The following is a 22,416-nucleotide window of genomic DNA, read 5'->3' on the forward strand; positions in this document are numbered from 1 at the left end:
AGAGTGGCATGAGCTGCGGAAAGGTGAATGGCAGACCTTGGGGTCCTGAAGGGGTGGCGCCAGTCACAGGGTCTGCAGTACATCTACTGTGGGACTCAGATCAGAGGACCAGGGCCAAAGGGCAGGTGCTCACGCACCCTGAGAGATCACCAGAGGGCTCCAGAGAATTTAGTCTTTGGCTCCATGAATCGGATCCCAAAGTAAAAGGCAAAAAACGCATCTGGCCGTTTCCTGCAGCATTGAACGTGCCTTCTGTTTGCTCAGCGTGTGTGTGTGTGTGTGTGTGTGTGTGTGTGTGTGTGTGTGTGTGACTTGCACGAGTGACTTAAGTCCCTGGAGCCCTTGTCTTCATCCAATGGGAGTGGCAGTACTTGGCTGGCAGGCTGTAGGAAGGCATAAATGAAAGGGTGCTGTGACGATAATGCCCTTACACCAAAGAGTGCATGGTTAATGGTTATTGCCCTTATATTTAGAGAGGACTTTAAAATGCCTTTAAATGAAGTGTGGAGAGTAGTTAAAGAGGAGCCATAAGAGCCCAGGAAATCCAATAAGATACATGTGTCTCTGCTAGCACCTGAGGCTGAGTGCCTCCAGTGACGCAGAGTGAGTCCTCAGGCTGCCGCCTGCCGCGCAGGTTTGCTGTCATTATGACCACTGGTCCTGACGGTAATGGAGACAGAACATCTGTCTGGGATTTAGCCTTATGACTCAAATTGCTGCTTTTAGTGCTTGAAGGAAAACTGGGTGTCTCGGAACAGAACAGGGATGCCACCGCTCTGTGCCGTTACTGTGACTGAGGTGGGTTTCCCCACTAGCAGGTTACTTGGGAAGCAGGATTATGATCTCAGGAGAATGTGAATGTGTCTGTCATCATGCACACACGCACACACATGCACGCACGCATGCGCACACACCCTTTCTTTCTGCCCTCATTCATCCTTACCAGATGACGCACTCTGTGAAGCCCCTACCATAGCATATCTAAGGAGCAGCATCCGTTTCCTTTCATGTTCATACCTGCTTGTGTGACTTTTCTGTTTCTGGCCCAGGACAACAGTCTGTCCCACAGAAGTAGCATGAGGTTGCACTTGTCCAGTGTGTGCAGTTGACAAGCTTTTAGAATTTGTGTGTGTGTGGTGGTGGGGGTCTATGTTTTATGTTTTCCTGTGCCTCTCTATAAGTACAGGTAACTGAAGGACCACAGTAATGAACTGAGTAGGGGAGCCCTAATTTAAGATCTCCCTCCCTCCCTCCCTCCCTCCCCCCCCCCCCCGTCTCTCTATCTCCATATATGTGTAATTTTATCCTAAAAAAGACATGGACTGAAGTCCTATGTATCTCCAGGCTAAAGGCCGAAGACAGTTTCCTCCTCCTCCTCCTCCTCCTCCTCCTAACTTTGCTAGCCAACCACCTATCACGGGCAGAATGGTGGGTCTCCTTCCTTCAGCCCTGTGACCCAGTTAGTGCCGGGCATGTGGCTGTTCATGTCGGTGAGTCCCAGGAAGTGAAGTGATTGCTGCTCCAGAGTTCAACTAGGCCAAAGCATCTTTCTCCGTATTATCGCTCATGGGAAGAGACATGATGACATGTTGCAGAAGCGACTCCTGTGATGAGAAGCCATTTCTTGTCACATTATCCTCATCCCCATTGACTGGTAGTTTTGCTTAGCACTTTCTGCCTCCAGAAGGTGTGATCACACTTGATCTCTAGATTGCCCAGAGTGGCAAGCCACCAAAGGTTAGCTACCGCAAAGAGACCCGGGCCCAAATGAGCAAGCCTTCCTACATCCCAGAACCCATTCATTGCCCTCCACTGTCCTGTCCCTGCACTCTTCTGGGGCCATGTTTAAAGTTTAGGTACAAGGCTCAGAGATACCAGAATTGCTGACCATGGACGGGAGAATAGCCTTTGTCTATATTGTTCAGGACATGGGACCACAAAAAACAAAAGAAAACAAAGAAACAACAACAACAAAAACAGCAACAACAACCCCCCTCCACACCACACTTACCTCAATAGGAGTAAGATAGAGTTTATTCTGGAACCAAATATGGGAGACCATGTCTTAGAAACAGATTTCGGCTATCCCAAATTCCATATTCCAACAGGGTAGTTTGGCAGCAACAGAGCAAAGCAAGTCATAAGCAGATTTGTTAGGTAAAGGGGTGGGGCCAGTTCCCTTGCTCTCGGGCCCTTGGCTCCAGCTCAGCCATGTTGACAGCACCAGGGCCAGCTCCACTGCCCAGGCAAGGTTCTCTCTCTCTCTCTCTCTCTCTCTCTCTCTCTCTCTCTCTCTCTGTAGGGGGCATGGGGCTAGGGTCAGCTCTCCTGTTCTCATGCCCTCAGGACTGGCTCACCTGCATCCAGGACGACAGGGTTAGCTGTGATGTGTTGTAGCTGGTAAGGGGCAGGGCTAGCTAGTTCTCTGATTCCCATGACCCCAGTGCCAGCCTTCTTGCCTGCCGGTACTTCTTTTGGGTCCTTCTAAAGGCAGTTGGCTGAACACTGTTAATCAGCTGTAGTGGTTTTAAAAGAGCACACCTACATTCCTATAAAATGTGTGCATACTTCCTGATATCACAAGATCCCTCTAGTTCTTATGGATGGTACGCCGCTCCATTTTATTGACTTGCAATAATTACAGACTAGGCTCTTGATGTTTGTATGCAGTAGTTTGGTTTGGTATTTCTACTTGGGAGTCCCATACACGTATCAAGTTCTTGATGGTGGCTGTATTACTCCCTCCCACATTCCATGGCTCCTTGCCCACTCCAGTGGGACATGTCAGGTATGTAGAGAACTGTGATTGGAGGAGGGGGGGTGGCCTTATTCCAGTTCAACCATATGCAACCTTATGATTTAAAATTCAGCTAGACTATTCTGAGAGCGCTGTCATGGGAGGAAGGAGGGGGATAGAGGGCTTTGTGCTCCAAAGTATTGCCCAGTAGTTGGGCTTTCAAAGCCGTTGACAAAGAGAAGCAGGCGGTTGCTTTGATTATAGGAGTTGCGGCCTGAAGATAGTGAAAATTTCTCTCCAAAACTGCAGGAAAAAGCAGGGGCCTTGTCACGTCAGACAGCACATGGGGGACTAAGACACATCAAGCGATAGCAGTGTCCCACCTCCTGCTTCCCGTAGCTGGGATTTCAGTTCATTGAGTAATCTGAAGGTGTGGATACTATTTCTGTCTTTCTCCACTTTCCTGGCTCCACAGCCTGTCAGTTAAGGCTGTGGGCAGGATGCCTGGGAATCCATCAGCCCAGGAAGCTCCGCACAGGGGGTGGTTTACAAAGCAGGATTCTCAGCATGGGTGAGCCCAGGGCGAGCCAGTGAGTGACTGTGGGCTTGTCATTGTCTGTTCCCTCCCCCCATCCCTTCTTACACACCTGCTCGGTCCAGATAGAAGTCCTGAGTGGTTAATGTGATGTGTCTGAGAACAGTCAGCTACTTCACACTTTGTTCCTGAAGTCTACACACCACCGATACTCAGTTTTGCTTTGCTGATTTCTCTCCATGCTGTGGTTTGGGAAACTGGACCTATCTGGTTTCAGCCTCCACACTGTTCATAGGAAAGACCTTGATTAGACCCTCCGAATAGAAGATAACCTCTGCTAAGAGCCATTGAAATCGGAGGAATTTCTGGCCGCGCAGTGCCAGCATGGCTGGTTTTCCCATGAGTACTGATCTGTGAGAACAGCACAGGGTCCTGAGTGCCACCGAGGTAAAGAGATGGAACACAGCCTCCATTTAGTACTGAGCGGCTTGATTGGTGGGTAAAACAAGCAATGGCGCCCCCCAGTGGCAGCCTCCGTTTCGAGGCTCATCCCTTCTAGGATATAATTATTTACTCGTTCAAGATTGCTTATATATGGGGCTGGAGAGATGGCTCAGTGGTTAAGAGCATTGCCTGCTCTTCCAAAGGTCATGAGTTCAATTCCCAGCAACCACATGGTGGCTCACAACCATCTGTAATGAGATTTAGTGCCCTCTTCTGGCCTGTGAACACACACACAGAATATTGTATACATAATAAATAAATAAATATTTAAAAAAAAAAGATTGCTTGTATATATTGATGATAGTTTTTTTGTGAGCATGTGTGTTTGCAAGTGTGTACATGTGTTACAAGCACGTGTGTCTGTGTGTGTGTGTGTGCGTGCGTTCGTGTGTTGGCAAGTGCGTGTATGTGAGCAAAAAGAGAACTTCATGTGTTGTTCCTCAGAAACCATCTGTGTAGTTTTGTAGTTTTTCTGAGGCAGGGTCTCTCACCGGCCTGGTACTCATCAAGTAGACTAGGCTGCCTGACCAGTGAGTCCCGAGACCTGTTTGTCTCTGCCGTAGTGCTGGGATTACAAATAACGACCAGCATGCCCAGCTTGCTTGCTCCCTGCCTTCCCCAGTGTGGGTTCTGGGTCTGCATTCAGTTCCCCGCGTTTAAACAGCAATGGCGCCGTGGACTGATCATCTCCACAGTCCTCACGCCTTTCCCCTCTTGGCACTTGATGTGCTTTCTCCGATGGCTATGGCTAGTTCTGCTTTACAGACACAGTATTCTGAAGAATTCTCTCCGGGGCCAGTGAGATGGCTCAGCCGGTAAGGGCACTGGATGCCAAGGCTTAGGACCTAGGCTCCATCCCTAGGACCCACAGCGTGGAAGGTGAGGACCGACTCCCACAATTGTTCTCACCTTCCATGTGGGAGCCACGGCACGCGAGCGTGTATATGTGCATCTCACACGCATGGCCGATAAATGAGTGAATAAATTTTAAACATTAAAAAAAGAAAGAACTCTCATGGATTGACTATATCAGTGATGTATGGTTCAGTTTTCTGAGCCCTAGGGGGACATATCTTTATGTTCTGTTACTTAGAAGTGGCACAGTGGAACCGTGACACTGACCTCTTGGTTAAAATGATTGCAAGTCTTTTCATAGCTGAGGAGAGTGCAGACCTCAGGGGGCCCTCTTTTTATTTTATACTGTTCAGTTCATGCCTGTGTCCTCACTACTTCAGGCTGGCCATGCTCCCAGGAAAGCTTCTGGAGGCTTCCATTCACAGCTTCCTTCCCAGCCACCCAGAGGAAGTGGGAGCTGGCTATGTCAAGACTGCCCTCTTGAAGACACACTTGTTCAAGCTGTAGCATTGCCCCGGTGGCCCCGGCTCAGCGCGAGGGGAAAAGCAATGGCTTTCCAGCCATAACATTTCCTCAAATTATGTTTTTTTTTGTCCTTTGTCTCCATCAGGTCAGCCACCACCCACCGATCTCTGCCTGCCACGCTGAGTCGAGAAACTTCGTTTTCTGGCAAGGTACGTGCTGATCCATGTGGCCTTCGCTTTCATAGCATTGAAGACTTCATGTTTTCCGGGGATTGCTCAGTCTTGCCAGGATCAAAAGCAGTCCCTGACCCGCTCTTCAGACAGTGTCAGCCCTCCTGATGCGCGACCCTCTCCCTCCTGAACAGCAGCTGACGTGTACCACATACTCATTGACAGTGTGGTTTTTTTTGTTGATTCTTATGGATGCTACGGATACAAGAGATCGATTCATTTTTTTGCCTCTTAAGAAACCTCCTCCATCTGTACCTGAGTCACCTGTTCCTGGAGCTTTGCCTTCACCTTACTCTACAACATCTTGACATGCAGGGGTTGCGGCAGAGTGTAGACAGCACATAGGTCTCTTGCTTTTTAAGAATTTAAATTCCGTTTCCAAAATTACATTTGGCACCTCCGAATTCTATTCATCTTTGTTTTTATGAGCGTTTTTAATTCATTGAGCTTTCATTTTATTTAGCATGTGTGTGTGTGTGTGTGTGTGTGTGTGTACATACGCATGTATGTAGATCAGATGATAACTAACAGGACTGGGCTCTTCTCCCATCTTGTGGGTCTGGAGGATGAAACTCATGTCCATCAGGCGTGGTGGCAAGCACCTTGTCCTGCCGAGCCGTCTTATTGGTTTGTTTTTAAGTGCTGTTTGGAGATTTTCGTCTGTGCTTTGTGTGGTTGTTGCTATCTTGCTTTGTGTTGTTGTTGTCTGGCTTGTTGTTTTTGTTTGTTTGTTTGTTTTGTTGTTGTTATTTTAAATGAGACAGGGTTTCTCTGTGCAGCTTTGGAGCCTGTCGTGGTTCTCTCTCTCTCTGTATAGACCAGGCTGGCTTCAAACTCACAGAGATCCACCTGCCTCTACCTCCCGAGTGGCAGGATCAAAGGCGTGCGCCACCACTGCCCGCCACCACTGCCCGCCACCACTGCCCGCCACCACTGCCCGCCACCACTGCCCCGCCTGTCTGGCTTTGTTTTTACTACTCTCAAGATCCCAACCCAAAGGTTTGGGAAAGGAAGGCGCTCCTACCACTGAGCTTTGGCCCCTCCCTCTTTAATTTTCAGGGTTGTTTTGGTACCCATGTTCCTAAAGCTTACTTTTGGAGATGGAGGAGATGGCAAGTTGTTCTAAAAATAACGCCCCACATTTCTCCTACATGAGTGAGGTTTCTTAAGTTTCCATTTATACAAAAGATCGGAGTACAGTAAGAGAAACCGAGCACACATCATTTTCTTTTAAAATGTTGTTTTGTTTGTTGGAGACAGAGGCTCATGTAGACAGGACTAGCCTCCAATTCGCTACATAGACCAGGGTGACTTTAAACTTCTTAGACTAGGGTGACCTGGAGCTTCTTACCTCCAGGCTTGACCTCCCAAAGCGCTGGGCTTCCGGGCGTACCCCACCACACCTGGTTTACACAGAGGACTGAACTAGGGCCTCACACATGCTAAGTGTGCAATTACCAACTGTTACATCCCAGCCCCTGGCCAGTTTTTAAAAACGTCCCCTTTACTAACGTTGCCATTTGTTCCCGTGATGTCTTTATGTCCGTGTACATATGCATGTATCTCTGTGAGATCTGAAAGCACTAGAGCACACTGGAACACTCCACCCTCCTGCTGCATTATCCACTTACTTGGTATGGATGCAATCAATATGAAAGTTAAAAGGGGAATGTTTCTTTTACTTAATCTTTGCTACAGATGCTTAATATTAAATATTGAAGATTCACCTGAGATTTCTCCACTTTTCGTGAAAACCTTCTTGTAGCAAGTCTTTCTCTGTTCTGCCAGCTCCCAACTAATGACACAGAGACTTCTTATTAATTATGAAAACTTGGCCTTAGCGTAGGCTTATTTCTAACTGGCTCTTATAACTTAAATTAACTTATTTCTATTAACTTACATGCTATTACATGGGTCATAGTTTTTACCTCTCCTCCTGCGTGTCCTGGTTCCTCTGCATCAAGCTGGTAACTAACCCTTTTTTCTTCCCAGTTCTCTCTCTGTCTGGAAGTCCCACCTATACCTCCTCTCTAGCTTTTGGCCATTTAGCTTTTTACGAAACCAATCACAGTGACATATCTTTACACAGTGTAATCAAATACTTCACAAGAACTTCTGGAAATATTTCTCATAAGGTTCTTAACTCCTACCTAAAAGTCTCATTGGCCTTGTAAGTATTTCTTTCTTGTTTTCTTAAAGCTCTACATTTTTGTCTTTAACAAGAGAACCTTCTCAGAATAGTCCCTGAAAGTTCTTTGTGTTACACACGTCCCTACTCATCCTTTTCTGGGTGATTTTACCTGTTCCCTTGGTGTAGGATCTTCAAATCTGCACATTTCTCTGCCTTTTGACTGGGTTGTTTAGATCATTTACATTTATTGTGGTTATAGATGTAGGTGATTTAAATGTGTCTTGTTTCCTAATTAGTCAAATCTATTCCTTGCTCCCCCTTTTCTGTTTTTAATGCCTTCTTTTGTATTAGTTAAGTACTTTCTATATGCCTATTTTATCTCTTCTGTTGGATTATATCTATAGCACTTTGTTTTGTGCTTAGTTGTTACCTCAAGATTATATATCTTTAAGATATTACAGTCTGCCATCAACTGGCATTGTTATATATAAATTTGGATGTAGTAAGACACATAACAAAGTAAACCCAACCTCTGTGAGATTGTGTGTGTGTGTTGCAAATTCATCAATGCATTGTTATCTTTGCTCAAATCCAATTCTCTCTTTTTCAATTTTCTTACCAATTTTATTAAGAAATGCTCACATACTATATTATTTACACACTTAAAATATATAACTCTGTTTTTTTTGTTAGCACAATTAATTTTAAAATAGTTTAATCACTCAAAAGACAGCATCTTAGCTAATAATGCTCCCACAGCTTCCTTCAAATTCATGATTTGCCGTATGCCATCAAAGGAATCCACTTGCCTCTCTCACCTGAACTGCAGCTACGCATCTCCCAGCCTTTCTCATTTCCTATAGTTCTTCTGTCTCAGGGCAGCCGCTGGACAGGGCCTGCTTCCCTCTGGCTCTCCCCTTTCTCTCTTGGTGGTGGCATCTGCAACTTAGGACAGCTGGTACTGCTTATATAGGTTCTCTCCTTTCCTTAGCCTGTGTCTGTGTGCTGCTCCATCCTCCACTGTTGCTTTTTTTCCCATGAGCCCTTGCACCACAGTGGTTGGCTTGACTCACTTCACTCCTGTGCATCCCCTGAGCAGCCACAGCAGCCAGATACCTGATCCCCTTGCTTTTATCTACTCCTGTCAACACTTTGAATTTTTTTTTACAAGGTTTTTATGTAATTGTACTGGTTGATTCTTTTCAATTCAAACAAGACTTCTTGCTAGGTTTGCGGAACCCACTGTTCCCTTAGAAAGCCTGACTTCCTACTCTTCTCCTTAGATAGTCTCAGACCTTCAGCCAGACCCACACTCCACTCTCTACTCTTCTGACACTTTAAATACTGTTTTTCCAATACCGACTCCTCTATGCTCCACAGACTTACTTGTGTTCTGCAGAGCCCTGCTTAAATGACCCTTTCTGACAAGCCCCTGTGATGCCATAGCACACTGGGGACAGCCCGTGTCTGTGTGACCGCGACTTGTTCTCATCTCGTTTTTGTGCTGTTGACTCTTTCAAGAGAACTTTGCCTTACAACTTTGTTTCCCTAATTCTGTTTTGGGTACCCAATTGTTTCTAGTGCATGAATAATTGTCTCCATTAGAACCAATTTATCTGTGGCAGTTACAGAATGACCAGTCATTTGTCGAGCCTGAGGCCTCTGGTCTACCTACCTGTCTTGTCGAATATGTGACGTTTGATAATTTGTTTCAGATGTGAGATGGAAGAACAAATTCTGGGGGAAATCCATGGAAATTGTCCCAATTGGCACAACGCACGTGACGCTGCCAGCGTGAGTTCCTGCGCATTAGGAATGTCAGCTCTTGGGTCAGAAGTCCACGTGAGCGGACTGTCGAGGCTGCCCACCAATCCCTCTGGCTCGGAGATGATGCTTTTCTCTCTCCTTCCATCTGGCAGTGGGTTCAGGTGGTCTCTGCCTGGCAGGCTCCCAGCCTAGTCCTTTCTCTCACCGGATGGAAGTGCCTCCCACAGACGACAGCTCTCTGAGCAGATTTTAAGACTCATTTCTGCCTCTCTCCAAGATAAAAGTTCATTTTTCTTCATCACTGTGGGCCCGTCTCACTGACAGAATTCCCTCAGAGATGGACATGGCTTTGGTGATGCAGGCCTCATTAGTAGGCGTTTCTAAAGCGATCAGGCCAGACTGGGGAGTCACATGCTGCTGTGGCCCTTCCTCCCGTGACTGTCGTTGGTCAGGCTTGTTGTAATAGGAGCGGCGGGCTGCGTCCCCGGCACCCGGCCGCCCGCACAGCTAGCTTTACCCGAAATAATTACACAGAAACTGTATTCTTTTAAACACTGCCTGACCTATTAGTTTCAGTTTCTTATTGGCTAGCTCTTACATATCGATCTAACCCATTTCTATTAATCTGTGTAGCCCACGAGCTGGCTTACCAGGAATGATCTTAACCTGCGTCTGCCTGGAGTGGGAGAATCATGGCGACTCCTGATTCAGCTTCTTTCTCCCAGAATTCTGTTCTGTTTACTCTGCCTACCTAAGGGTTGGCCTATCAAATGGGTCTAGGCAGTTTCTTTATTAATAAGAAATCACTCCCACATCACAGGCTGCCACTCCTTTCTTGTCACTACTGTCCTTGCCTGCCTCTCAGGACACGTGGGAAGATTTGACACATATTTTGCATAGGGCACTTAAAATACTGCTTACCGTCTCCTCACAGTTGCTACTGGACTCTGTGAGCAATGCCTGCGTTTCTTCCTCATGAAGGAGGGGTAAATAATCTGTGACTGTTAAAGTGTGGGAGACCGCCCCCCTGCATTTATTAAAGTGTGGGATACCGGCCACCCTGCACCTATTAAAGTGTGGGAGACCGCCCCCCACTGCATCTATTAAAGTGTGGGAGACCGGCCCCCCTGTACCTATTAAAGTGTGGGAGACCGCCCCCCACTGCATCTATTAAAGTGTGGGAGACCGGCTACCCTGCACCTATTAAAGTGTGGGAGACCGGCCATCCTGCACCTATTAAAGTGTGGGAGACCGCCCCCCACTGCATCTATTAAAGTGTGGGAGACCGGCCACCCTGCACCTATTAAAGTGTGGGAGACCAGCCCCCCACCCCACTGCATCTATTAAAGTGTGGGAGACCGCCCCCCACTGCATCTATTAAAGTGTGGGAGACTGGCCCCTACCCCACTGCATCTATTAACGTGTGGGAGACTGGCCCCCACCCCACTGCACCTATTAAAGTGTGGGAATCTGGCCCCCACCCCACTGCATCCTTCTACCAAATTCCTTTTCATAGCCTGGCAGTTTGCTTGCCCGAGAACCTCAGTCACATGTCGCTTGGAGCTTTATTCGGGGCTGGGTCTGCAATTGAGGGCTGCGTGATTCATTCCCCGCCTCATTATATAAAGTAGGACGGCCCACTGCGTCTGTGGCTGGTTCTTCTGGGAGTCACCTTTGACATCCCCTCTCTTTCAGTTTTGGGGATCACTTTGAGTGGAACAAAGTGACCTCCTGCATCCACAACATCTTGAGCGGACAGCGGTGGATCGAGCACTACGGTGAAATTGTCATCAAGAACCTGACCGATGACTCCTGCCACTGCAAAGTGAACTTCATAAAGGTACCAGAGGGGGCCGAGCTCTGGTGCTAGAAGAGGGCAGGGCTAGGTGGCCAGAGCACAGGCTGTCACTTGACCGGGACGTTGACCCTGCCTGCCTCCCCTGCCGTGGGCCCTCAGTGAAGAGCCCGTCATCAGACCATGTGACACAGAGATACATGAAGGCGTTGTGCTAAGTGGATAAACCAACATGAAAACATGTATTCTATGTTATTGTTGTCTATTCCAATTCCATGGATCACCAGAACAGCCAAGGTTAGAGGAAAAGAAAATAGAGCAGGGGTCATTGGGAGCTGTGTGTGGGGGGAGGATAGAGAGTTTGTGTCACGGGTTCGGAGCTTCTGTTTAGGAAAATGGAAAAGTTCTAGAAATGGAAAGTAGCGGCAGTTGTACAACACTGTGGATGTACTTCATAGTTTTGAGCTGTGCATTTGAGATGGATGAAATGAAGCCAGACTTGGTGGCATGTGCCTGGAATTGCAGCGCTCAAGAGGTTGAGGCTTGTGAATTGCGAGTCTGAGAGCAATCTGGACTACAACGTGAGACTGTCATGAAAGGAAGGACTTGGGGCGGGGACCGCTATGCTTGTGTGTTTTGCCACGAGGCAAGGTGCGACCAACCGTTTCCTTTACAAAGCTTTCCACTCGCTTCCATCCTCTCAATTAGACACCTGCGTTCTCTCAATGGCCCACGAGGTTCTGCACCTCTGTACTGCCAGCTGTCACCCCTCAGAATGCGTGTGCAGCCGTAGTGTGTGCACGCGCGCGCTCACACACACTCACACACCCTCACTCCTCCCAGTCCCAGCTCCCGCTACCCGCTCACTCCTCCCAGTCCCAGCTCCCGCTACCCGCTCACTCCCATCTGCCTCCTAAGCCACTGAGCACACTGCCCGTCCGTCTTTCCGCCCTTCCTCCCCCGACCTCTTTTGCGAAGATCCTGTTGTTTCCACCTCACTCTGTCATCTGCTCCATTTCACCATCAAATTTTCTTCAAGGTTTTTTGTTACCACTGAAGTTAGCTTCCTAGTTCTTTCTTTCCCAGTCTGTCTCTCTGCTCCCCTCACGCTCCTTGCCAGCCCCAGCCCCACAGGAATAAAAACCTGGTTGTTCCTGCTCATCCTACAGCCCTGATTGGCCCTCGATCCTAACAGCTGAGGCCTCAGAACGCTCAGATAGATGAGAAGGCCAGCCAGGTGCAAGAAAATATGTAGGGCCTCTCTCCAGCTTCCTTAATCTGGGACCCACCCCTTTCTCTCCCTCCTAGAATTACTTTGCTTTTTAAAACCTCGTGTACTTAAAGTGGCTTTAAGGCACAGTCCTTGCCAAAGGATGTTTACATTTAACTAAGATCAAAATCCTAAACTGAGTGCAAATCCCTACAGTCCTCTCTGTGCTGCCTGTGACCCACAGGGGACATTTGTGTGGTCAACCAGGCAGCTGGGGCAAGAATGTGTTCCCTGAGTCCAGGTAGATCAGTTGTCCACATTGCCTCAAAGGAATGTACTCACCCCCTTGTCTGCCATCCACCTGGTCTCATCTTCTCAGTACCAGAGAAAGACTGAGTTAGTTTGAGTCCAGGCTGGCCTCACACTCCTGCCTCAGCCCTCAGAGTACTGAGATTACTGGTGCCTACCATCGCACGGCTTTACAGGAATTATGTGTGTGGTTATTTGAGATGGGGTAGTTATTTAAGATGAGCATTGGTTGTTGAAAGAGTATAGGGACGGACACCAGACTCCCGTGGGGCTTGGCTGTGTCTCCTCCGTGGCTTCCCATCCAGTCATCAGCGTTTGTTTGGTTGGTGAATATCGCAAAGGGAATAATTCTGACCCCTGCTTCCCAATAAACATAAGGGTTTGGGATCCTTTCTTCCCCTGCCACTTTTACAAGGCTGGAGAACTCAGTTCCTGGTGTCCGATTCACTTCCCTGGCACTGTTGCATCCCACCTGCATTGTCCCAAAGCTTTGAAGGAGAAAAACTAAACCCGAAGAAAATGACCTGGAAACGCCACTAAACTTTCCAAATACGGCTGCAGTTTCAACTGAAAATAGCGCTGGGGCTTTTGATTTATGGAGAAACACCTTCTGTTTGTGACAATTTTTAAGAGTGGCCAGGTACTTGGGACAGTTTCAAAGCATCACCTCTAGGGAGTTGGCACTCCCTCTGCTGGCCGGAGATTGGTACTGCATAAACTAGACTGAGCTGAGCTAAGCTTTAGGGAGTTGGGATCAGCAGGGTTGAGCTGAGCCATAGTCAAGGCTGCCTCTCAGGCCACTACTGATAAATACTGAGACAGTGTCTTGTATGAGGACCCTGCAGCTGGAACAGGCCCGGAAGAAAAAAATAGTAGAAATTGCAATGTCAAGTAACCTCCTTAACTAGTATGCAAATGACTGTTTTCTTCAAGTAAAAGGAATTATGAGTTAATTTTAAATCGTAGTAGCGAGAGCGCTCAGACTTTGGAATCCCAGTGACATGCCTGGGCAGCTGCTAATACACTAACCAGTTAGCACTGGCTAATGCAGTAGGTGCTTGGCGAATGCCTAAGAACTGAGTATCGCGTTCCTGTGTTATATAAAGCAAAGGCAGAAAAAGTGAGTATCTACACACATGTTTGTTATTAGGATATTAGGTGTACATTTTACTAAATAGCTAAAGGTATTTTATTTTAAATCCAGAACCTAGGCAGACTAGAAAGCCTATAAATGAATCCACATCTTTACACTTAATTGATTTAAAAAAAGATCCCAGTAGCACATGGCGAGAAAGGACAGTTTCTTCGGTAGTGCTGCTGGGACCCATGGATAGCCTCGTGCAAAAGATATTTGCAATCTGACAAGGTGTTAAAATGCAAAACATAGAAAGGAAGCCAACTCAACAGGAAGAAAATAGTGGATAACTGGGAATCTGGATGTGGCAGTATGCCCTGGTCAGACCAGCTCCTAAACTCAGGTGGCTAAAGCAGGAAGGTCACTGTAATGAGCTAAAGGGCAGGAGCCTGTCTCAGAAATAGAATGCAGTCTATGCACAGACAAGCCATAGATGCTAGAGAAAGTGCAGTGAGTCCGGCTTGAGTCTACAGGCTCTTGCTGCAAGCCTCGGGGTTCGGATGCCGTCTCCAGAACCCACGTGGTGGGAAGAGTGAACTGACTCCTGGAAGTTGTCCTCCGATTTCTACGTGTGTGCCGTAGCATGCTCAAGGACATGCGCATGTAAGCCAGTGTTTTCAACAGAGGCACACAGAGCTAGAAACACAGCTCAGTGGCATGGAGCCTGCCTCCCAGAAGAGGGGAACAAGTACACACAGACAGATGAATGGACACTCAGCATCACTAATCAATCACCCAGGATATGCAAATTAAAAATGCCGTGAGATGTCACCTCACTCCCTCTTATAACAGCTCACTTCGAGGGTTGGTGGTGGCGCAGGCCTTTAATCCCAGCATTCAGGGAGTGGGGGCAGAGGCAGGAGGATTTCTGAGTTTGAAGCCAACATGTCCTACAGAGGGAGTTACAGGACAGTCAGGGCTACACAGGGAAACCCTGTATTGGAAAAAAAAACAAAAACAAAAAAGCAGCTGACACCAAAAAGATAGAAGGTAGATCTGAGAACTGAAGAGAAGAGAATCTTGCACACTGCGAAGGGGACATGAACCAGTGCAGCCATTAGGGAGAAGGAAGGTCCTCAAAACACTGAGCTCTTCTGGGGCCCTGCAGTCCGACTCCTGAGTAGACAGGCAAAGGACATGAAATCAAGACTCCGTGTTCTTCACGTCACTGTACACAGGAGCCAAAAGGGATCCACCTAAGTGCGATCAACTCAGATACAATGCAGAATCTGCACAATGGAATACTGCCCGGCCAGGGAAAGAATGAAGTCCTGTCGTTTGCCTGTTTGTGTATGTGTGTGCTTGTGTGCATGTGCGTATGGAGCAGATACTGTGCAAAGTGAAATAAGTCAAGCTCATAAAAATGTAACATCATCTCATCTGTATGGGGAACTAAAAATGTTGGCTGCTAGAAGCAGAAAGGAGGGAGGAGATGAGCAGAGGTAGGGGTGAGGCTTGGGAAAATTACTGATCAAAGGATACAATCTTTCTGAAAATACAACAACGCCACTAACAATGTATCTATAGTCTCAAAAATTGACAACCACATTTTTTAAGTGCCCTCACCAAAAAAAGTGAGATAAAATATGCTTATTAGCTTGGGTTTAGCCATTCTAAAATGTGTACATATTTCAAAATGTTATTTTATATATGATAAATATATATAATTTGTATTTTTAACTAAATAAGCAACCCATAACACTCTTATGGCTTTTTAAATTTCCCCTTAGATATAATGTCCTGTAGTTCAGGCTAGCCTCAAATTTGACTTGCAGCTGAGGATGACCTTGAACTCCAGATCCTCCTGCCTTCTTTATAAAAGAACACCACAGGACCTGAACTTAGTTCTTTATCTTACTTTCTTTATTCCCCCATTTAATACCTGTAATAAGTGGATGCCAGAATCTTTCCCAGACCATTCTCATCTGCATTCTAGGCAAAATACTGGAGCACTAACGCCCATGAGATCGAAGGCACGGTGTTCGACCGCCATGGGAAGCCTGTGCACCGGCTGTTTGGGAAATGGCATGAGAGCATCTACTGTGGTGGCACCTCCTCCTCCACGTGTGTCTGGAGAGCAAGTGAGTGTCCACGGGATCCCAAGCACGGGGCGGGACCGGGAGCTGTGACGGGCGAGTGCTGTTCTCTGTCTCTGGCTGCTGCCTGCTTGTTAGCAGGTTAGCGGTACCGGCCCATCCAAGTCCTGGTCATGCTTACAATAGCCCCTCAGTTTGGCTGCTAGGTTCCATCCTGGGTTCTCGGGACCTCAGAAAGGAGCCACTGTCCATCTGAGGGTGGCCTAGAGGGCTCTAGGGTTCCTGTCACACCTGGGACTGCCACAGGCTTTGTTGGAAGGCCGGAGAAATGCAAGGAGGAATCCCCAGGCAAAGGTCAAGAGGAAAATGTCACTAGAAAAACAGTGACCTGAGCTTCCCAAAGCATGCATGATCCCCAAATTGGCCCAACCCCAAAGGCCACCCTCGTCTCCTTTGTCATCCCAGAAGATACAGCCCCTGGAGCAGCTGTGCCAAGAAGGCTGTGGAAGCCCAAGGTCTCCACCAGCAACACTTTAGTCTTCTGACTGAAAAGTCAGAGTCATCTTATGAAACCCCTCTCCTGGGATCAGGGCTCTCTGGATGGATGTTAGTCTGGTTAAGGGAGGGAGAGAAAGGTTGGGGAAGGGAAAAGAAAAACCGCTCTGTTCATCACTGAAACCTTGGGGCTACATGCCATGATTTATTAAGCTGAGGGCTGATAGCCTCCTGTTGTTACCTCTACAGCCTGCTTGGCCCAGAGACACAGGTCAATGAGGAAGCATGCTACATGTGTTGGCTCCCATGCATGTAGGTGGTTGTCACAGCTCAGCATCTGGTCACCTCATTGCCAGCAGGGAGGAAGAGGGGGACTAGAGAGCTTTTGATCTTGCACCTCCCTTTTCTCAAGAATGAAGCATTTCCCAGGATTCCCAGCCAGCGTGTCTTAACATCAGCCTGACGCGGGTCCTGACCCGTCCCCATGCCAGCTCGGGGCAACAGGAAGGCTCAGTTCGCCCGAGCATGGGCTTGTGTTCTGTAAGGAAGAGATGTGGCTGCAGGAGCAGCAGCGTCTCTTTGTCGGCTGCAGCCACATCTTCCTCCATCCCAAAGGTTGCTGAGGAGCTGGATGCCGTCTCAGCGGCCGCCTCCCTAGCCTCAGAGGCACATATGTGACTGTTCACACTGACAGTCGCTCATTTGCTGGAAGCTGCCTCACGTTATATGCCTGTTACATGTTACAGTACCACAGCTTCACAGGGTTAAACAAATGCAACGCATCTTTGTATCACTGAACAAATAGTCCACAGCATGAACGAATGTAACACACCTTCAACAAGTACTTCACACCAGTTACATCCTTACCATTCTTCCTTGACTTTGTCTCCCCGTGAGCCTAGCGTTCCCCTGGCCCATGTTGAAGGAAACCTCTGTCTTTACCCTGGTGGGCGGGGTCTCAGATGCTAAGCACTGCATGGAGCTTGGCTCCTGTGTTCTAGCTTAGGATGGGATACACAGGTAATGGGACTTGGAAAGCTTCACAAAGCAAGTCTGTGGCAGTGTTCACGGGGGACAGTGACAGGTGGATGTGGAACCAGCAAGTGTTATGACTGTCTGGGAACCTCCCTAGTCTGCGTTGGATCTCCCTGGTGTATACCTGATTCTTAGCAGAGATCCAAGTTAGGGCAAATCAGAACCTAATGTTCTAACCCCAGGACATGAGATTTTAGGGTCTAAGACTTGGTGGGGGAAAAAAATGAGGGGAAGGGGAAAGAAAAGGACAACGTGTACCGACAGCCCTCAGGCAGTTCTGCAGTGGGACTTGGCTAGTTTAAAAAAGGCCTAGTGAGTTTATCTATTGGATTTGATTTTTAGAACGTGTGTGTGTGTGTGATGTGTGCGTTCAGGGATGTGCCTGCCACTGCAGGAATGTGGAAGTCAGGGGACGACTTTGTGGAACCAGTTCCTTTTACCATACAGGTTCTGAAGGCAGCTTCTCAGCCTTGAGTGGCATCTCCCTGGGCCCCTGGTGTGCATATTTGAATAACAAATTCTGTGATAGCTCAGTAGGACAGACGCTCTACAGCGCTGAATAAATTCACTAGGGGACCAAGGCAAAGAGACCATATCCCTGAGCTAGAAAACTCAGACGGGAAAATCACTAGAGGACCAAGGCAAAGAGACCATATCCCTGAGATAGAAAACTCAGATGGGAAAAATCTGTAGAGAAATGCTCAGTAGCTACTTGTTAGTCAGAATATTTTAGTAGAAAGAGAACAGTTTAGAGTTAGAGATAGGACTTAGCTGGTCTGAGATGAGAAAGGTGGAGGGATTTAACTCACGCAAATGAATTGCGAAGGAGCCCGGGCGGTTTGTTTCTCTTGCAGATCCCATGCCGAAAGGCTATGAGCAGTATTACGGCTTCACACAGTTTGCACTGGAGCTAAATGAGATGGAACCATTGTCACGGTCTTTATTACCACCCACCGACACTCGGTTCAGACCAGACCAAAGGTAAGGGTTTATTCCAAGATCTTTCTCTCCAGAGACATTTAAAACAATCTACCAAGGGCGGTATTCACAATTGCCTGGCTGCCCGGAGCCTGAGGTGGGTACTGTCGTCAGGTACACAGGGACAAAGTGGAGGCTTCAAACATCTGTCTCAGAGGGATTAGAACCCAGACGTCCATCCTTGTGTGGTGTGTCCTCCACACATCTGTAGGACCCCATCTCTATTGAAATGTCAGAAAAGAGGGGAGGGCTATTTTGAAGAATGTCACTGTGTGTAGTAGTAATAAGCAATTGACTGTTCATTTGCCATAATCAAAGCACCCAGCTCTCCTGACCCCTCAAGTTGAAATGATTTTAGTGCACTGGGCTCTAAATTTGGATTCTGGGCTTGCTATTAATCAGTTGTGTGGTCTGTGGCAAGGCTTTTCCTCTTTCGCCACCTCAGTTTCCTATTCTTTTTTTTTTTTTTTGACTTTTTTATTATGAAAAGAATCTGTGCATTTATTTTTTTTAATTTATTTATTTATTAAGGATTTCTGCCTCCTCCCCGCAACCATTCTGCAAGACAGAAAGAATAATCTCCCCCAAGCCTTCTGTAACTGAGACTCAAACTTTAAAGGCCATATGAAAGGAAAGATTGCTATGTATGACTTAACTTTTTAAAAAAAAAAAATTCTTAAATAGAAGTGTATAACCAAATTCACAGATAGATGATCAACATGGATCTGTACTAAAATCTTACAGCATGGATTTGTGCAAAAAATCAGTAAGATGTCACCTGGTAGGGAGAAAACGGACTTGGGGACATGAACAGTCCATGGCTAAGAGGCTCAGATATTCCTTAAACATGGAGAGAAATTCATTTTTGCTCAGAATATTTTTTTAGATACTAATTTTTAAAACCAGATGAAAATACATTCTTACCTTAGATCAGAAAAAAAAAAGCAAAACAAAACCTATCTGTGGCTGGTGACAACAAGCTATAATATAAATAAATGTATAACATAAAAAGGGGAATATGAATTGCTTCAATTCCTTATAAAGTGTAGTTTTATAATGTATCCTTTACAGACTCACTCTTTTGTCCATCAATCCTAAGTCTAGAAATTTCTTTCTTTCTTTCTTTTTTTTTTTTTTTTTTTTTTTTTTGGATTTTCGAGACAGGGTTTCTCTGTAGCTTTGGAACTAGCTCTTGTAGACCAGGCTGACCTCGAACTCACAGAGATCTACCTGCCTCTGCCTCCCGAGTGCTGGGATTAAAGGCGTACGCCACCACCGCCCGGCTAGAAATTTCTTATACAGATATGCTTTCCTGTGTGTGAGTGGTTGTTGTCTAAAGTCATTCCCTGCAACATTAAATGTAGCACTAAAAACAGCAGAGACAGCCCAGTGTCTACAGGTAGAGCACATTTGAAATAACGAAGGTAAACCCACAAGGCTGAATACTATAGAGCTATTAAAAATGACGATGTCCAGGCACTGCTGCAAGAAGCTCTCTGAGATGTGTTGCTAAGCAAAAGGTAAAACGCAGCAGAGCACTTTTGCCAGCAGTTATGCTCCTGAAACGGAGGGCAGAATATGAATATGCGTTTATATTTGAAAAGTACGTACCAGGAAATGAACAGGGCGGCGCTGCCTGTCATGGAAGAGTGGGAGAAACAGAAGACTGACTTGGGTTTCTCTAGTCTTTGAACCCTGAAAATATTACCTGTTCAAAAAAGGTTATTGTCTTTTGGCCCAGAGGACTGCATCATGGGCTGAAAAAAGGGCCCGGGTGTAGGCCATCTTGCCAGCCTCGGGCATAGAAGTGGTTGGTTGTTGTTTTTTCAGTGACTGTTCCTTTCCTCTTTCCCCTCAATGCCCAGGCTTCTAGAAGAAGGGAACATAGAGGAAGCTGAGGTCCAGAAGCAGAGGATTGAGCAGCTGCAGAGGGAGAGACGGCGGGTCCTGGAGGAAAACAACTTAGAGCATCAGCCCCGCTTTTTCAGGTTTGTGCAGAGCTGTGGTGGCGGGCTGGGAGGTCCTGCCTACGCTTTCTGGGTGCTGGTCCACTGCAGACAAATAGTGTCTGCATGGCCGTCACTATCCTCAGACAGGACTGGGGCCTTCCTCATTGCCTCCCTTGCTTCTTTCCCTTGGCCGTCACTATCCTCAGACAGGACTGGGGTCTTCCTCATTGCCTCCCTTGCTTCTTTCCCTTGGCCGTCACTATCCTCAGACAGGACTGGGGCCTTCCTCATTGCCTCCCTTGCTTCTTTCCCTTGGCTCAGCAGCGCCACCACCAAGAGTTCTTCAGTCAATCCCTGTAGCAGAAGAAAGGGGCATTGTCAGAAGTGGTCCTAACACCCAGCATCTGCCTCGGAGGAGGCTGATTGCTAGCAGGGCTAGGTTTTACATGTTGACAGGCTAGCTGATGACCGCCCTGCCGTAGAACTCAAAGTACCTACTATGCTTAGACCGGCAGTCCCAATATGTTTGTGCTTGAGTTTGAAAGATCTGATTGATCATTACTTTTAAATAGCTTTCTGGAGTTGGGCATGGGTAGCTTGTAATCGGTCATACTGGCAATCCCAGCACAGGGGAGGCTGAGGCGGAAAGTTTGGTGAGATTGCGAGGCTAGCCTGGGCTATAGTGTGAAACCCTTTCTATAGATAGATGGACAGACAGACAGACAGATAGACAGATGATTTGTTGAGACTGTTTGTTTACTTAAAACTGTAAAAGGGCTGTGGGCAATGGCAGCCCTTCACCCTCTCCTGTTCTTATTTTGAATGGGAAGAAACAGAGGCTCAGAGAGTAGAGGGGGTTGAAGAAGGACCCGACGGAATCTTTCAGATGGGGCCATGCCTCTCCTGAGAACCTGGCCATGCTCTATGTGACTTGGGGATATGTAGAGAATGCCCGCTCCTGGTGGGTCCACCCCTGACCTGCAGCCCGTGGTTTGCTGATGTTTGGGGGTAGGTCTGGTTTTGTTTCTCAGTCTGGGCAACAGGCATGGGTTCCAGAAGGCTGGAGGGACGAATCCTAGCATCAGGGAAATGTACATATTTGGAAACATTGAAAGAGCCGTCCTGGTGGCACAGATATGTAATCCTAACACTCCGGAGACTGAGCCAGGAGGGTTGCAAGTTCAAGGCCAGCCTCAGCAAGTTAAGAATGGCAACAGAATCAAAACCCTGCCTCTAAAAAAGAATTAAAATAGCACCCAGAGCATATATTTTATTCCTAATGGAGCTTAACTACCCTTAGTAGGGCAATACTAAGATGAACTATCATCCATCCCCACAATAGAATGTCATTCGACTGTTTAAAAAGGAGTGAGAATCCCTGTTGCTGAGGTCACCAAGCTTCCCTTTTATAAAAAGCAGATGGTAGATGTTGCTGGCTTGGCAGGCGATGAGGCCTCGGCAGTTAGCCCAGCTGTTCATCATGAAAGTAACCATAGATAATATTTAAAGAAATAAGGAGAGTTATGTTCTAATAAAACAGTATTTCAAAGATCTACAGGGCTGCTCATGTGGCTTGGTGGTAGAATAGTTAGATAGCATTCATGAGGCCCTGGACTTGATCCTAGCGTTGCAAAACACACACACTGGAGGCTGAACTGGGTCCTTGGGCCTTAGTTTGCTGACTTACAGAGGAGCAGCGAAGATAGACATCCACATCTTACTGCATGAATGGAAAATGATCTCCAGCATAGACCGTGGTATCCAATGCCCAGTGGGCAGAGTACTGCCCAGTGCTGTGAAAGGGAGGGAGGGCAGTGTGTGTGGACGCGAGCTTTCTCTGGCAGAATAAAGCAGACAACGCTGCCTCGGCAACAGACGTGAGGCTGGGAGGTAGGGGCGACCCCAAAATGTAGACTCGGAATCCTCTCATGCCTTTGGAATTTCCATCTAAGGAGCAGGTTATCTTTGCCCAGAGGAATTCAACCGAAAGTTCTCGGTCCCAACTGGTGTGGTATCCAGTTCCAGTTCCTTTTTGGTGGGCTCTATTTGACTTGATGCTAGCTCAGATTGACTTTGATGAACCTAGTTGATTGTGTAGTATTCAGTCATTTCCAGTGTGGTGGCTATTAGTCCAGCCCTGGACACACTAAGAGAGACAGAGACAGACAGACAGAGAGAGCAGGGAATTGGAGAGAGACAGAGAGACAGAGATGTGCTCTCAAATGAACCACCTTCCCAGCCTCCAGGTTT

At 47.2% G+C, this 22,416-nt stretch overlaps 1 protein-coding gene across 5 annotated transcripts in view; it reads left to right on the top strand.

Moving 5' to 3' along the window:
• Positions 1 to 22,416, top strand: part of Osbpl3 (oxysterol binding protein like 3) — a 183,533-nt gene that overhangs the window by 156,895 nt on the left and 4,222 nt on the right. For all 5 annotated transcript variants that reach the window (XM_041640665.1, XM_041640668.1, XM_041640667.1 and 2 more), the window contains 6 exons: positions 5,242 to 5,305; positions 9,173 to 9,251; positions 10,920 to 11,064; positions 15,610 to 15,754; positions 18,094 to 18,220; positions 20,083 to 20,205. In XM_041640665.1, coding sequence (XP_041496599.1) covers positions 5,242 to 5,305; positions 9,173 to 9,251; positions 10,920 to 11,064; positions 15,610 to 15,754; positions 18,094 to 18,220; positions 20,083 to 20,205 — 683 coding nt within the window. The remainder of the gene's footprint in view (positions 1 to 5,241; positions 5,306 to 9,172; positions 9,252 to 10,919; positions 11,065 to 15,609; positions 15,755 to 18,093; positions 18,221 to 20,082; positions 20,206 to 22,416) is intronic.

Source organism: Microtus oregoni, unplaced genomic scaffold (genome assembly GCF_018167655.1).
Source record: "Microtus oregoni isolate MIOR12 unplaced genomic scaffold, Mior012 000064F_ref0000363, whole genome shotgun sequence".
NCBI classification, from domain to species: Eukaryota; Metazoa; Chordata; class Mammalia; order Rodentia; family Cricetidae; genus Microtus; species Microtus oregoni.